Consider the following 16,706-nt stretch of genomic DNA (forward strand, 5'->3'; position numbering starts at 1 on the left):
ACAGATATTTGCTGATTAGACATGCACTCCAGACGGCTTTCCCATCCTTTATGGACATACCAGATTCGTCTCCATTGGTAGACCGATTGTTAGATGGCCCCTTAAGTTCCAAGGCGATATCCCTCACATATAAAAAGCTATGTAATAACTTACCGGACACCTTTCCACAACTCGGGGAGCAGTGGCTGGACGATCTGGACCAAATGAGTGACGAAGACTGGCAGGCGGCTCTTATGTTTCCTCGAGAAGCAGTCATCACGCTTAAGTTTAGGCTCATACAGTTTAGGATACTTCACCGATCATATATGACAGGGAAGACCTTGGCTAAAATTGGTTCTAGACCCGACGACCTATGTCTGAGGGGGTGTGGACAGCAGGCCACTTTTTATCATTTCCTGTGGAGCCGCCCGAAAATACGTACACTCTGGGAGGGAGCCTCAGACTGTATGCAGACAGCCCTGAGCAAAGAGGTAGTGTTGACACCACAATTTGGACTGCTGAATATATGGGAGGCGACTGATTTCACTGAAACTGAACAACAGTTCGCAAAACTGGGATACACATTGCTTAATCGGGAACTGGGGAGGGGATGGGGGGGGATCCAGTGTGCGCCTACTACCATGTGGGCAAAGGAAATGGACAGGTGTATGCTGGCGGTGGCCGAGGTGTTTGTGGCCAGGGGTTGGCCTTAAAAATGGGATCGGAAGTGGTCAATGTGGAACACATATTGTGGTGAACCTTGTATATCCCCTGTAGTAGAATTGGAGATGCAGAGAATTGTTGAGAACAATGTTGCTTTGTAATGATTAATTTCATTACTGCTTGCCCGGACACTCTCCGGCTTGATTTGGAAAGTGTTGTATGCTTATATATGTAAGGCTGTAAGAATACCAATAAACACATTTTTGAAAAAAAAGTTTTGCTACTCTTAATGTTTCAGTTACTAAACTTTTCAAAATTAGTAAGGCTTCCCTTACAAAGATAGAAAATGCCACAAATAAGATGTATGAAATATGATGAAATACCCTATTTTAAAACCACTTTCAAGATGTACATGCGTGTTTGCCTTCTTGTGAGTTTAACATCTCCTTGCTGTCACTTTTTTACTGTGGACTAGCTGTGAAGCTATTACTGGTGCCTGGTAATTAAATATATAAGGATGTGTTATAATCACTGGAATCTTCCAAGTGTAAGAAGGACTTTTCTTCTGAATAATCAACTAAGGCTAGGACTACCCCATAGTATGTGTTTATTTTGACATAGCCCAGGTTTATGTGTCATGTTTATGTACCAGATGACAGTTATTTATATTTATCACTGAGTTCTTCATTCATTTATTGAAACCTTAATTGTGGTATATCTAATATTTCCAAAACCGAACTGCCATAGATTCATATATGTTGAGTGAACACTTTGTCAGCACCCTTAGGATCCTGTTTAGATTTGTCACCATCTACAGCATGATGTAGAAATGCTCTTGGGATGAATTTGTGTGGGCATGCTTTTTATAAGGACCACTGTCCAGCATTTATCACTACATCTAGCAAGGGCGGGAATTGCCAGGGCACCCTTGCAGTATAAACAATAATTCCTACTGAAGAATTGGGAAGTTTGTCGTGTGGTGGTTTTGATGGTCTACTAGTTGTTAGTTCCATTATGCCCATTATTCCTTGAACAAGGGTTTTTCTTGTGGCAGTCATGGTTTAGACTTTGGCATCCACTTGTACAACATTTGTGTCATCGTTTTGTCTGGAGCTGCACGTTGACTGGTTGCTGCATCCCTTTCCTGCTGCACCCAGGATTTAAGGAGGCATGCATAAATTCATGAAACCTGATGGGTGACTAGGGCATGGCCTTGCCTGTCTTGCCCTTGTCAAAACACTAGCTAGGGCAACCACAGGAGGGTGAGCTTCAATGGTTTTAGCATTACAGGTATCTGAATTGAGGTAACAGGGTTAGTCTTTAAATGGTGGTGTTGATATTTTTTGCAGAGAAAATAGTAGATATGAACTCAGAGAGATCATGCAGAAAGAAAGCAATGTGCTGCGTGGTGGCATGGTGGCTGTGAGAATGATCATGAAAGGATAAAATAAGTTAATCATAAAACTACTGTGAGGGATTCCAAATTGACTGGAACATTTCCTGATAGACCCTGCTAACTTATTTTAAAGAAATAGTATCTTTAAAAATTCAAGTTTGGAAGTAGGCATGTTTGGTCTTAGTATGACTGCCTTAGTTTAACTCACTTTTATTCTCTATCATAAATTTAACATCTATTGTTTGAAGACAAACCTTTTTCCAGCGCTTTTCTACTCTCCTGCTTTTTCATTTCAGGATCTGGAGCAGTCTGGAGAACCATTTGGTACAATGATCTTCGAATGATTTTAGTATATTGGGCATGATTTTGAGGAACTAATTCAGAAGAGCAGATAGCCAAGGAAGGGTGTCTCTGATCAATAGATAACCTCCAAGAAATATGAGTTGTCTTCCAGGAACAATAAGGATTAGGTTTTTACACCCTTCTAGTAAGTTAAAGTGAATAGGAGCCTGGTCTTGCCATTGGTTGTTACTTTTTAATGTCAATAATTGAGCCCAGTCGTCATTGGAGGTGTAGCCCATGGACTGCATCTTGTTAAGGAGAGTGAGTTTTTTGTAATTATTTCCAGTTGTCCATATTATCCACCGTTTTTTGTGCCATGGAGTCCTGAGACCCAAGAGCTCGTACAATGAAGCGGATAAAAGAAGGGTCCAATAAAGGCACCCAGAACAGTGCCAGCTCCAGATAATCAGTTGACAAAGATACATAGCTTTTATAGACAATCACACAGATGGATGAAGGACCTATACACATTCAACACATGTTTGAAGGCCTTGTAATGCAAGCCTTTAGGTTCATTACACATAATAGTGGTATTACGGATTGGAGACTCTCTCCATCGTGGATAAAGAGACCAAAGATTGTATTCTAATCTTCTGGCAGGATGTGTGAGAGGTGTGGGGACATGGATTCCGATAGAAAAGTAAACAGCATGTTCTATATTGTGACAATACAGCGGGTAAACCAAGGTTGACAGGTGTTGTCCATGATGTGCAGAGGTAATAAGGTGACCTTGAATGTCATTTGAAAGTAGAACAGCAGAAATTGAGGGATGGTAGGGAATTTGCGTCCGAGGCAGAGGACATTGAACTGTTTTGTAGCTGTGGGTGTGGTGAGACCTGCATGAAGACAGTATAGCATTTAAAAGGGCATTGAAACTATCAATCGTGGGAGAGTGGTGGGTACAGCTTGCCATATCCTTTAGAGAGTCGAAGCTTGCATCAAGCGCTGACAAGATGTCTTTTTCGTGCACCTTTGCGTTATACTGGTTAAGAAGGAGCGAAGCCTTTATGGGGCTGGGAAGTTGTCAGTGTTAGTCTCAAATCCCTGAGGCCTGCACAGAGAATAAAACCGAATACAATCTGGATTCTCATGAAGTTGAGTTATTTACCGAGAAAGGAGATTGTCCAAAAGGCTTGATTTGGTGTTATTGTAAATATCTACAATCAGTGTTTGAGTGTTAAGTTCCAGAACATAGCCCTTATGCTTGCTTCCTCTTATTTAGGTACAAGCGAAGGCTAGAATAATGATCTTGTGGTGAGCATGTCCCACTTCGAATACATTTAACAACGAGGACGTTGGCAGGCATATGGTTTAAACACCAGACTAGATTAGATGGTGAACATGGTGGGGAATCTAACTTGAATGTGATGCAGACACAGAAGGCATAACTGACGAATTGTAAGATAAGTTTTTTTTCTTGAATAGTCTGTTTAATGCTAAATCAGACCCATGGAAAAGTGGATCTGCAATTTTCCTTCATTGTAACCCTTCGAAGATAGTATTTTACTGAGGTATGAAAAGTTTTTTCCTTACACAAGTGCTACCATTGCACTTTGCTAAAGTCTAGATAACAATACTCTAATGAGAAATACAGTGAACGTATTTAATATTTGAACAAGTATCCCGTGGTTTCAGATTATATTGGCTCAGATTTGTCAATATTGCATTAATGAGATGTGCCTATGTTAACCACGCTTGAACGAGCTAATTTGCATATTTGAGAGGAGCAGGGGATTGTTAAAATAATACACACCAAGACAACAATTATTATATGTTGAAATATTTCATAGCCATATAGCCTTTAACATTTGTCAAATGTGCCTTCCTCGAAGGCTGGTAAAGACACCGTTTATTTTAAATTTCATGGCAGTTATTTTCTTGTTTATCAACACCCCTTCCACACCTAGAGCCCCAAGCACTTCGCACTGATAAATAATAATGGCTTCATTTCATGTGCAGCGAATAAGCAGAAAATGCAAACTATGCAAGTGATGTTGATTTATCAAAACAGTGATTACAATATGTAGATATTGCAACCAGTTTGGCACATATTTGTCCTCTGCAGGTGTGTACGAAACCAGTTAAAGAAAATATGCCTTTAACTCTTCCTTCTCTAAAATAGTCTATTTTCTGTGACTGCAAGGCAATAATGCAATTGTTTTCTAAGCTTAAAGAAAGAAGAGTGAAATTGTGGTACCTGTGTCATCAGTCCTATGACCTGACAGCTAGAATGTCTTATTACAGAACGTTGCACAAAGGTAGGGCTTCACGCGATGTGTAACGCTTGTAAAACCAAGAGCAACTGAAAGCGTCCGACATCCCATGTTTTACTTTATTACGTCCAAATATAAACGTGCTTGACGTTTTTAGTTAGCGGTGCACTGTGTTTCACAGAAAGTGGAAAAAAAACATTATGCAAGGAGACACAACAAAGAATCGCGGCTCAGACTTTTCAGATTACGAAACATAACAACGCAGGGACTTTGCAGGTCAGGGATAAGCCAGCATTACATAAACTAAGGACGTTGTGATAATATGACCAACACGAGAAAAAACAAGCATGTTACAAAACAGAGCCTTACAAATCTGTCTGAACATCGACATATCGGTTCCCCATGAATAATCTGTTTACAGGCAGTCACAAGTGATTAAGTATCTGGAAACTCAAGCTAAACTGGACAAATTAAGGACTATATCACCAGAGCCAGTAACCGTCCCAGCTAGGCTTAATATTTGTAGCTAGGTTGGGAATTTAACTTGAGCTCAACTCCCTTGTAGCAATGGCACTGGACAGACAGACAGGCTCAGTTTAGGGTAATGTGTAAGGTATTTATGCAGCACCAAAACAGTAGTAAAGTAGAAATGCAAAACAATAAAAATGCCAAACTGAGTTAGAAATACAGAGTAAAATGTAATAAACAAAATTATCACAAAAAATGACAGCCCATAAGGGTCAACCCCGGATATGAGTTTTTAATCATTTAAGGGCAGTAGTGGCAAAAAGTGCCAATCATAGTCTATGGTTGGCTGGTAACTAGGTGCAATTCAGGCTGACCTTGATGGAATGTGCCTCTATATATGAAGGGGTAACCCAATAGACCGAAGGACCTGGGTACTAAGTGATACTGACACAATTGGTTCTGACTGATATGTCAACGAATATGTCAAATAAATTGGGCAATCCTGGCTCTCTAACAGTAGTCACATGACCTCAACCCAACCAAAGGGCAGCGTGCCAATCGTAAAGTCAAGAGATGAGTCTAAAACATTCCAACACACAACGTAATCAATAGATATTAATTCAAAATTATATTGAGGTTAGATCATATATACATATATGCATTACTAGCAGCCCGTCCTGACCTTGTCCGGGAGCAATCAGGCTTCCCCGACCCCCACCCGCCCAGACATTGTCCAGCAGCCCGAGCCCCCTGTCCCCCGCCTGCCCCGTCCCCCGCCTGCCCCATCCCCCGCCTGCCCTGACCCTCGCCTGCCCTGACATTGTCCGTGGATCCCCCGGAGCCTTACCTCAGCCGCCGCTCCTCCCCCGCGCTCCTCAGTTCACCGCTCCGCCACTCCTTGCCGCTCGTCACCGCTCCTCCCGCCTGTCCGCCGGTCCTTACCGCCTGTCCGCCGCTGGTCACCGCTCCTCCCCCGCGCCATGTCCGCTGCTCCTCCTCGCGCTCCTTGACGCCGCTCCTTTCCGCACTCCTGACGTCAGCACGCAGGTCGCGGCCGGTGCTACTTCGAAGGGACTACTTTTTTTTTTACGGTACATTTTTTAAATAACGCATATTTTTATAGTTTATATAGCCTATGTCCATCTGCACACCCTGATGATTACAATGATGTATCAGGTGTGTGGATTGGCGCTGTGGTTCCCGAGTTTACCCGCCTCAAAGGTTCAAGGTTCTTGCTTTATAATAGTAGTATAGATTTACATTTCATGGTTGCTCTATTGTGTAAAGTATAAGTGCTTGGAAAATAGATGTTCGAGCAGTGGTGAGAAGAAAAGAAGAAAAGGAAAGCCAATTCAAAAGTACAACATATAGACCATCATCTCAACCTAAAACTTCGACTGGGGTAAATTCAAATCAGGGTGACAGCAAGGAGCATTTGGCTCATAGTAAGTTGTGTCCCGCTCTTAAACAGAAATGTACCAATTGTGAATAATGGGCCATTATGCAAAGGTATGTAAAAGGTAGAAGGTCGTTGTTAAATGTGTACTTGAGGATAATTTTTCGGTTGAAAGTTATGACAGGAACTTGGATGATGATAATACTGACATGAATTTAGCTGAGAGATTAATTTTCCACATTGATGATAATACTATTATGAACAAACCAGAATGTTTATTAAACATAGGTAGCACAGAGATTTAAAAAAATGTGCATACTCTGGTTCACCATATACAATCATCAATGAGCATTTATGGAATAGTAAATTCATAAACCGAGTTGGTGATACCTTACTTGAATCTGGCATTCATCCTCAAGGATATTCTGGTGAAACTATACATATGTTGGGGTATAGATGGTTTACTTTCAGGTTCAAGGGAAGAAGCACTTGTGCTAAGTTATACATTGCAAAAATAGGTCCACCTGTTTTAGATTAGTTAGACCAAGGTAAACTTCACATTGTACTAGATCCCAACAGTGAAGGTCAAGTTAAAGTAATAGATGATGGTACATTTACTGCTAGTAATATGTCCATCTTGTTTCCTGAAGGTTTCAGCGAAGTGTTAGGCAATCTTAAACATTTTGAACACTGCATTGTTCTTAAGGAGGGTGCTATTCCTAAAGTTCATAAGAGTAGGAATATACCTATTATGCTGATAGATGAAGTAACTGCTGAACTTAATAAATTGGAAGCCACAGATGTAATAGAACTTCTTCACGGCTCAGAGTGGATTTCTCCATCAGTGGTAGCAAGACGTAGCAATGGAAAAATCCGCTTATGTGTTGATTTTTGCCATCTCAGCGATAATATAGTAATTGATCATTTTCCTTTGCCCGAGATCAATGAAATGATCAGGAGTTTTAAGGGCGCGAAAGTCTTTTCTACAGTACATTTGTCAACAGTGTATCATCAGATTTCGTTAACACCAGAATCAAGGAAACTAAAAGTCTTCATCACTCCCATAGGTTGTTTTCAATTCAAAGGGATGCCATTTGGACTAGCGTCCACCGTTGAGATTTTTCAAAGACTAATGTTTAATTTATTTAACAAAACTGCTGGTACCAGGTTTTTTCAAGATGATATTCTTATCTTCGGTGAAAACAAATCTAGTCATGATGCTATACTTAATAAGTAAATGGGCACCTGGAGAGAGAATAGTCTCACAGTGGAATTATCTAAATGCAAATTTGCTATTAAAGTCTCATATGTGGGACATAAAATTAGTTTTGAAGGGGTGAGACCAAAAACAACTTTCGTCAAGGCTATTTAAGAAGCACCCACTCCCATCAATAAAGATTAGTTGCGATCCGTTTTAGGATTAGTGGAATATTGCTCAAAATGTATTCCTCATTTTGCTGCAAAATGTTGTAATATGAGGCAATTGTTGAAGAATAGAAGCAAATTTGAATGGTCCAAGAATGTCATGATGAATTTCTCTTTCTCACTACGGTTATTGACAAAGTTCAGGCATTAGAAGGTTTTGATCCTAATCATAACAGTTATATAACCACTGATGCTAGCGGTAAAGGACTGGGGGCTGTATTGTCACAAAAAGATGCAACTGGTAAAGAAATTATTATCTCTTTTGCGTCTAGAGTCTTAATCCCCACGGAGATACGGTATCCAGCCATTGAGACTGAGGCTTTAGACTGTGCTTGGTCCCTTAATCATTTTAGAGCCTTTGTGTGGGGAAATACAGTCACAATATATTGTGTTCACAAGCCTCTTGGTCAATTATTATCAACTGAAGGTACAGTTAATGCTTCTTCTAGGATTGCCAGATTATCCGTTCGAATGCAGGATTTTATCTACAAAGTGGTGTACTTACCTGGTAAAGATAATGTATTGGCAGACTGTTTATCAAGGTTACCTCTTAAATTGGAAGAGTGTGAATGATGACATGTGTGACAATTTTCAAGTTGCATTTGTCCATGATGAGGGTGGTTGTGCTGTAAGCAAGGAAGAATGGGCACTTGAGCGTGTTAAGGATGAATTTCTCAAATCATCCGTGATAATTGGGCTGGTAAATCTAAACTCAATGAAAAAATGAAGACCTTTTTGGGAAGTAAGATCTGAATTTAGCATTGAGAATGATACTGTTCTCAGGGGTGAAAGAATTATACCTCCCTCTGGATTACGGAAATCTATCATCCATTTGTTCCATGAAGGCCATTTTGGCATAGTTCGGACAAAGAATGTAGTACATGATTTATTTTGGTGGCCTGGAGTTGATGTAGAAGTAGAGAGGTATGTAAGGAATTGTAAGGAATTGTATGAGTTGTTCTACTGCTGATAAAACTCTACAAACTTTGCGTCCTCCCATGTTGGAATATGTGCCGCCTCGATGTCCTTGGGATTCAGTTGCTGCCGATTTGATTGGACCTGTTGGAAATGACCAGAAATATGTTGCTGTTGGATCTTTTCTCTAAATGACCTGTTGTAGAAGTGGTGGATGCAATTAATACTGCTGTTTTGGAATTTCTTGATAAAACTTTTACTTCAGAAGGGTTACCAAGAACACTTTTGAGTGACAATGGTGTTCAGTTTGTCTTGTACTGCCAAAGATTTGTTTGCAAAAGTAGGTATTGTTCATAAGGCTACTTCCTTATATAATCCCAGTGGGAATGGTGTTTTAATTGTGTGATCAAGGGTGTTATTCAAGCTGCATTTAATTCAAGATTGAATTCAGAGAAACAATTGCACAAGGCAGTATGGGCATACAGAGTTACCAAGAATGATTGCACAGGTCTGTCACCTTTTGTGATGATGAGAGGGCAGAGAGCCAGATCCAAATGTAACCCTGTGTGGTTAGGCAGTTCCACTTTATGTCATTGGTCTCCTTCCTCAGTCCGCAGCAAATTAATCGATCATCATGCCAAGGTATAATCTTATTGTGAAGGGAAAGTGGAGCTAAATGTGTGAAGATTGATGTTGGTGATTGGGTTAGAATAAACAAACCAGGAAAAGTCAAAAAGGGCAAAGTCAATTGTTTTCCCCAGAGTAAATTGTGGAAGTTCTTAATAATGCTGTCCGGGTTAGAAGGGGTAAAGTGTGAAACATGCACAGTGTTGCTTTGACTTCCAAATTATTTGGATGTGGAGAATCTTCTCATAAATTTATTCCTGGAAATTTCCATTGATTGGATTTTGATCCTACTGGTGAAATTGAAAGTAAGGATACTGATGATGTTCTGAATGAAGGTGATTTTGTGGTGGAAAACAGTGTGAGTGTTGGTACCGGTTAATGTGTTACAGCTGAGAATAATAGTGTGGATGTTGGTATGTGTGTAACTGCCCATTATAGTAATGACATCAATCAATCATCTGCAAACCTAGAGGTTGTAACGTCAGAGCAGGTTGTTACTTCTCAGAGTTGTGAAGAGAGTATCACTGGAAGAATAAGGAGACCTCCTAAATGGTTGCCTGATTACAACCATGATGCAATTAGGTCTCAGATTTCTAATATTTCTGAGTGAATTTGTCATTGTATTGTAATGTATATTCATTTTTTGTTTATTTTATATATTTTTTTAAGTTTTTAGATAGGAAGTTATGTATTAGATAGGTTTTGTTTTTATTATTATAAGAACGGGGATGTGTTGTGTTCTTACTTTTTATTTCCTATGCTAATATGTATTGCATTACAGGCATTCCAGAATAGAGTACTGTGTATGTCATGTAGAATGTAAGTAAGTTAGTGGAGTGCGACATTGGAAAGAAGACTGGCTTGCAAGCTAGACGTGTAACGTGAGATCTTCACAATAAACGAGTACTTCACTTTATATCTGTAAAAGTCATGGTTGCAAAGTGTTTTTTTCACACACTTATATACATGTGTTTCAGTTTTGTATTCTTCTTTGAGTTGTTTTGGTGCACCATGAGATGTAGACCTTTGTCCTGCTTTTGAATCCGTGCACTGTCTATCATTCATCTTTCATTTTCAGTCCAGGTATAGTTTTAAATATAATAGAGATGTGTGCTGGTGAATTAATCAGGCTTGCATATAGGTTAGAAAAACTTTGTAAACACCCTAATTTACCTATGGATGCCGTAGTATAGAAGAGTAAACTACCAAACAACCTTCGCTACATATGAGGGCAAAATATTGAATTTATCTAGGTATTACTATTCATTGCCGTCACAGTGGTGCGGTGGAACTCGTAGTATATATTTCATATTTCAAATGGTTAATAATTTATTTGAATTAAAGAGTTTATGTATTACTTGTCCATAGGACAACATTCCTTTTCAAAATGACGTTTCTTTATATGACCATTATTCCTTTTACAATGGATTTGTAAAATAAACATTGTAATGATAGTTTAAAAAAATCGCTGAATTTAATTGATTTGAATTTAATGCAGCAGCCAAGGAAAGTTGAAAGCACTTTTTATTTTTTAATAATTGCACTTTGATTCGTCTTTTTAGGTACAAGGGCGGCAACAGAGTATACAAATGGAATGTATGACATAGGGTCACCTGTTCCATCAGAGTATTTGAGCACTTTATCAATATTGCAACTCGTGGAAGAACTTAAAATTGCCTTGGAAATGGTGGAGAATCCAGAGGAAAAGGAGGTCTTGCGACACCAAGTCCCCGAAGCCACAGCAGACTGTATAATTGAATGGCTGGATATTAAACTGGTAAGTTTGTACAGGCGATTAACTAAATATACATGTGCTCAGAAGTGCCAATTTCTTTTACTTTTCCTCTGTCTAGAACGTTTAAGTATTAATTAGTAATCTTTCATTACATTTAAAGATATAAAATTTGACCTTTCATACCTGTGTGTAGTTATTTGGGTTTGTGAAATCGCTTGTTAAGACAGTGGGCTCAAGGCACACATGTTTCCAGAGAATGCTATTGAAAATTAAGCGAACCAAGCAAAGAACTAGGTCATAAAACTAGAAGTCTTTGTGAAGTATTGGTATGTTTATAGTACAACTAGGGGAGACATTAGAGTGGGTGGGGAAAAATTAGAAAGTGCTGTTTCAAGTCCCTTTTAGATACCGAGAATTTGAAACTGAAAGCTAAATATTTAGTTGATATCCTTAGCTTCACAGGATCAGCTCAAGGAAAGCAAACGGTGCACAAGAAGATTGGCTGCCTCAATTGAACCATTAGTTTGTATCCAATTTAAGAGAGGGTCCATTAAAGGTGGTGCCATATATCTGAGCCCATTGCTTTAAAGTATTAGAAATAAAACCACATTATAAAAAGCTCCGATCTTCCAATTAAAATGATAATTTCGACTTTTGTATGAATGCTTGTGAATTAGAGGAAGCATTTAATAATTTATGTATTTGTTTCATGTATACATGGTTCTGTAATTTTGTGTATATTCTTTGAGGTTCGAATCATAGACCTTACTTAGGTAGGGGTAGTCAGCTTCCAATAGTGATTTGGTGTGGGTGTAGAGAAGTCAAAGGTTTAAGAATCGCTGTCCTTGAGACCACTAATGTCATTAAGACAATGTTCTTGTTTATACTGAAGGAAACACTGAAGGCCTGTGACCTTTCAAAGTATTGTTGAGGCTGCTTTAGAGTGACTGTATCCCTGCTGAAAGTGCTAACAACAGATGGAAGGGTTGTGCCAGCTTCTTCGTCTTTTATGTTATTTTATAGATTATCTTTCAGGTATACACCAGTTGTCTATGATGGCAGAAAAGGTGTTCGAATTGTGCATCACATTTTTATGATGGTTCTGATTCTTACAAGAGCAGCTTATTGTACCAGCGCCCATTGGAGTTATATTTATTTGTCCAGGTGGCTGTGTCTAGAAATGATTGCTGTCCAATCAAAGAAGTATGTAATGCATTGTATTTGCGACACGAGATTGAGTTAGATACTTTAGAACTGGGGTGTTTGCAGAGTGGAGATTTTCTGTCTGAATGTTAGCGCACTTGGGTTGGAGATTGTATCAGACATATGGGGGTGGAGAGGTGGGGGGTGCTTATATTAAATGTTTTATTCTTTTAAAATGTATGTTTTAAAGACAAGTGTCTAAACATTAACTAATTCAATTACATGAATTTTGAATAGGCCATGAGAAGAGTACTATGAGCGTTACAGTGTATATGGTTATTTCCCAGATAATTTAGTCATGTTGCAGCTTTTTTGTTTTGTCTGCATTATTTGCATACAATTGGGATATATTGAGCTCATTTGTTGGCATAGGATTATTTTCCTGGATAGTTTTTATCACTATTCTGCCTCTTTCATTTTGCCAATTGGTGTGTCCTTACTATTAAAGCAAAAGCTACATTCATGCAGAATTGCTCCTTTTGGCAGCTGGTAATCCTCAACTGAAATTAAGGCGAAACACAATTTCTCTTCACTGCTTGTTGCAGTGCCACTTTTTTGGTTACACATCAGTAAATCCCCCTACTTTGGATGGAATCACTCTATATATTAATAATATTTGCATCTTGCTTATACTTTAACATTTTGCATAGTTCTTCTCATTAAAGCGTCACAGGAGAGTTAGAAATGTTTTAATACAAAGTGCCCTCCTTTTAAAATGTCAATGTCAATCATGCATCAGCGGTTCTTATGTACCTTTATCAAAATGTCAGTACATTTTGAGTAGCTTAATAAGAGTCGCTGTTATTTAGGACAACAGATAGGTGTACAAAATAGTGTTCACCAAAAATGTATAAAAAAAATGTCTAGAATTGGACACATGTCACAGACGACTGTCAAATGATCAGGTTTTAAAGGCTTAAAGTGATTTAGTCACATTGCTCAATTTAGCAAGGTTTCCTTCACCTTACTACTCTATTACAACAATTATATTCTACAGACTTAAACAATATTTTGATACCAATTAAATATGAAATTTTCTTCCCTGCCTATTTTCATCGTGGCATCCCATTCTTCCTTATACTCACCACCATTTTTGCCCCCCTAGCCAGTTTCCTTTTGTCTTCTCTTCCACTCCCATCCCTTGCGTATCTTCCACTTTTTCCTTCCACACCCCTCAATGTCCCCTTTTCTCTAACCCTTGTTTTTTTCTTTTTTCCTCCTCTCAATCTTTCATTCTTTCTTTATTTAATACATATGAATCTCACGGGAAACATCCTTTAAAATGCAACTTTTACCACGCAGTGCCTTTACGACGCAACTATTACAACGCAAACCATTACAACGCATTGCGCTGGGGGGCTCTCTAGGATAGGGAATAGATTTAATTTTCTATCCAACACCTTCCCTAGTGTCCACGGGGACTGGGGTTGGAATAGTAAATTAAACTATTCACTATCCAGCACCCCAAAGCACTATGCGTTGTAAAGGTTTGCGTTGTAATACTTACGTTGTAAAAGCATGTGTTATAAAAGCATGCGTTGTAATGTCATACATCCGAATCTCACTCTTGCATACAGATGCAAGAAACACATATATGCAAACATATGAAAACGTTACTGCTGCATCCCTCCCACACTTTATTTCAAAACCGGTGAGGCCGTTCCGCATTGTAAGGCACCAATACCAAGCTAGAATAAAAATCCCTACTCCATACTCCTGCTCCTCCTCCTGTCCTTCTTTTTCTTGTTACGCTTCTGGGTTCAATGAGCAGTAACATTTGTGCTAGTAAGAGTGCACCACATGAGAAGAGTGCTCTGACTTGGGCATCGAATGGGTGAGTGTCCTAAAGGGCACATTGTTTTATCTGTTTTTATACAAACCTGTGACCTGGATTTTACTTTGAGGGATTAGTTCATCATTTTCTGCCCTTGTTGGTGACATACAATTTTCTTGAATGAATCTGATTGGGCGCTCCAGAGTCTCTTCAGGTGTAGTTATTTGTATCATGGTGGATGTTTGTGGCTGTAGTCTTACAATGGTAGTGAAAAGAGCTTCTAATAGAAGAGACATCCTTTCGTCCTCTTTGGGTGGTAAAGGTCTTATACCTGCAAGCCGTTCTTGGACAGAGGACAGAAGTCCTACTTGTAATGTCATCTCAACTCTCATGACGCAGTCTGAGATACAGCACATGATTGAGGAGGGGGGTTTCAAAGACTATGGCAGGCAGGAATACCAAAGGAGTCAAAACAGGCAAATGGTTCTAGTTCTGGAGAGGTAGATAACTAAGATTCCTCTGGTTCAGAGATTTATAAATCATCTACATCTTCTGGAAACTATGTGAAAAGAGATGAACTATAGAAGGTTTTGTCACTTCAGAGAAAATGTGGGTTTTCCTCCTTTTCAGTCAGATTGGAGACATGAGATCTTCTTCAATCTGTGAAGCCCTCTTCGCTGACCATGCCCTTTCATTGCAGGATAAAAGAAATGGTCATAAGGAAATAGAGACCTGGATAAGACATCTGTACCAAGATTTTTGCAGGCACTTCATTTGTTGGAAGGTGATGTTAGTCTTCCATATAATATAAAAAGAGGTTCATGCAATTCTGGCCACACTGATTGGCTGAACCTCAACTAATCAAGAGGACTCTTCGACTGATGCTTCTAATAAAAAGATGGGATCTGCTTTGAAAAGAGCATTTTTGGTGGGTCCTTGGCTCTGACAACTGGTACATATATGAAATATACAGTGCAGTCAATGGTAAAGGATTTTGATAAATTGGCTGTAGCCATTCAAGATGGACAACAGTGTTCTAAACTGCTAGTTCCAGTGGATTAGCAAGCTTAGGCTCTTAGCGGACATTTAATCGGATATTGTCAGAAGCATGCCAGTTTCAACAGGTGCACTGATAGCGGCAAGAAAAAAACAATGGAAGCAGTGAAAAAAATCGGCCCTTGTAAAGATACTAGTTGAGGGATGCATGCAGAGTTTTGGTAACTGTTAGACCTGTCAGCCTTGGGGTTGTCTTCCACAAGACATTTTGCTTCCTCCCCTCCTGTTATGCTGAATTTGCTTTTGTTGGCCTTTGGACTCTGCATGTTACCACTGCTGACCAGGGCTTTAGTGCTTGTGCTCGCTCACTAAAACATGGTAAAATTGGCCTACATCTAATTAGGATATTAGTCTCTAGTAAATTGGTATACCAAATATCCAGGCTGGTAAATTAAATGTTGCTAGTGGTTCTACAGCAATTATTGTGTCACCAACGTAAGTAGCCCCTTAAAACATTTCTCAGGCATTCCACTGCATTCTGTGTGAAATTTTAAACAGCTGATTCGACTTGGTAAAATAAACCTGTAGCCAAGCCTAACACTCTTTTTAAAACATACAGTTCTCCCCTAGGGTAGGGCTGGGTGCATTGTATTAAAAAAGGTAGACATTAACTTTTAAGTTCTACATGTCCTGGTAGTGACAACGTCACATATTAATTTTTCACTAAAGTGAGGCTTACCTCTCACATAGGACAACATTGGGTTACATTATTAAATGTAATAAGTGATAACTTTACTTTTGTTTGGGGGATCGGTTAGGGATATCATGTTTAGTGCTAAGGAATTGTAATTTAAAATCTTTTCATGGTAAAGTCACAATTCTGAAATGGCCCCTTTTAGAAAGTTGGCATTTTTTTGTTATAATCATTTTGTGTCGTATGACTAGGTGTAGTTGGCATATGGCCTTTGTATATTCCTCACAGACAGTCACATAATAGAGGGAATGGGTGTTGGAAGGCTGGGGCATCCTGATAGAATGGGAAGGACGGAGCTGTGCACAGCCCCACTTCAACTTCAAAGACACTACCTCAGTTCATATACAAGAACTTCACTCTAGCCTTTTGTTACTGTAGAAATCCTCTTAGTACTAGGGCAGGGAGGCAGGACATTCCAGACACTTTTGTGTGTGTGTAGGGGGGGTGGGGTGGGGGGGGGGGTTTAGGCTGAAGATGTTTCTTCCACTTCGAAGCTGGCATGGGACATGAAATTGGGTCTCTCAGACCCACTCTTCTGGACCTACGGAGGACTCTCCGAGGACTGCTCTGTTGCCTGTGGTCGTTTGTGTACTTCAGAGGACTGTTCTGCTGCACCGAGATTGACAGTCCTGCTGCCTGAAGCCTGCCCTATGCGCTCATAGTACTTCCTGCTTGAAACCAGGACTTCCAGAGTGACTCCAAGGGCTAGTTAGCTGGCCTCCTGATAAGAGCCTCAGGGATAGAAAAGGCTCCAACCAATGTGAACCCAGGACATACCCTAAGTGAGTCCTGACCCTCCAAGTGGTACCTCTCCTGTCCT

At 39.6% G+C, this 16,706-nt stretch overlaps 1 protein-coding gene across 23 annotated transcripts in view; it reads left to right on the plus strand.

Annotated features, from left to right (window-relative positions):
* Nucleotides 1-16,706, plus strand: part of PPFIBP2 (PPFIB scaffold protein 2) — a 1,093,831-nt gene that overhangs the window by 498,358 nt on the left and 578,767 nt on the right. For all 23 annotated transcript variants that reach the window (XM_086955895.1, XM_086955898.1, XM_086955897.1 and 20 more), the window contains one exon: nt 10,987-11,201. In XM_086955895.1, coding sequence (XP_086812021.1) covers nt 10,987-11,201 — 215 coding nt within the window. The remainder of the gene's footprint in view (nt 1-10,986; nt 11,202-16,706) is intronic.

This window comes from Lissotriton vulgaris, chromosome 2_1, assembly GCF_964263255.1.
Source record: "Lissotriton vulgaris chromosome 2_1, aLisVul1.2, whole genome shotgun sequence".
NCBI lineage: Eukaryota > Metazoa > Chordata > Amphibia > Caudata > Salamandridae > Lissotriton > Lissotriton vulgaris.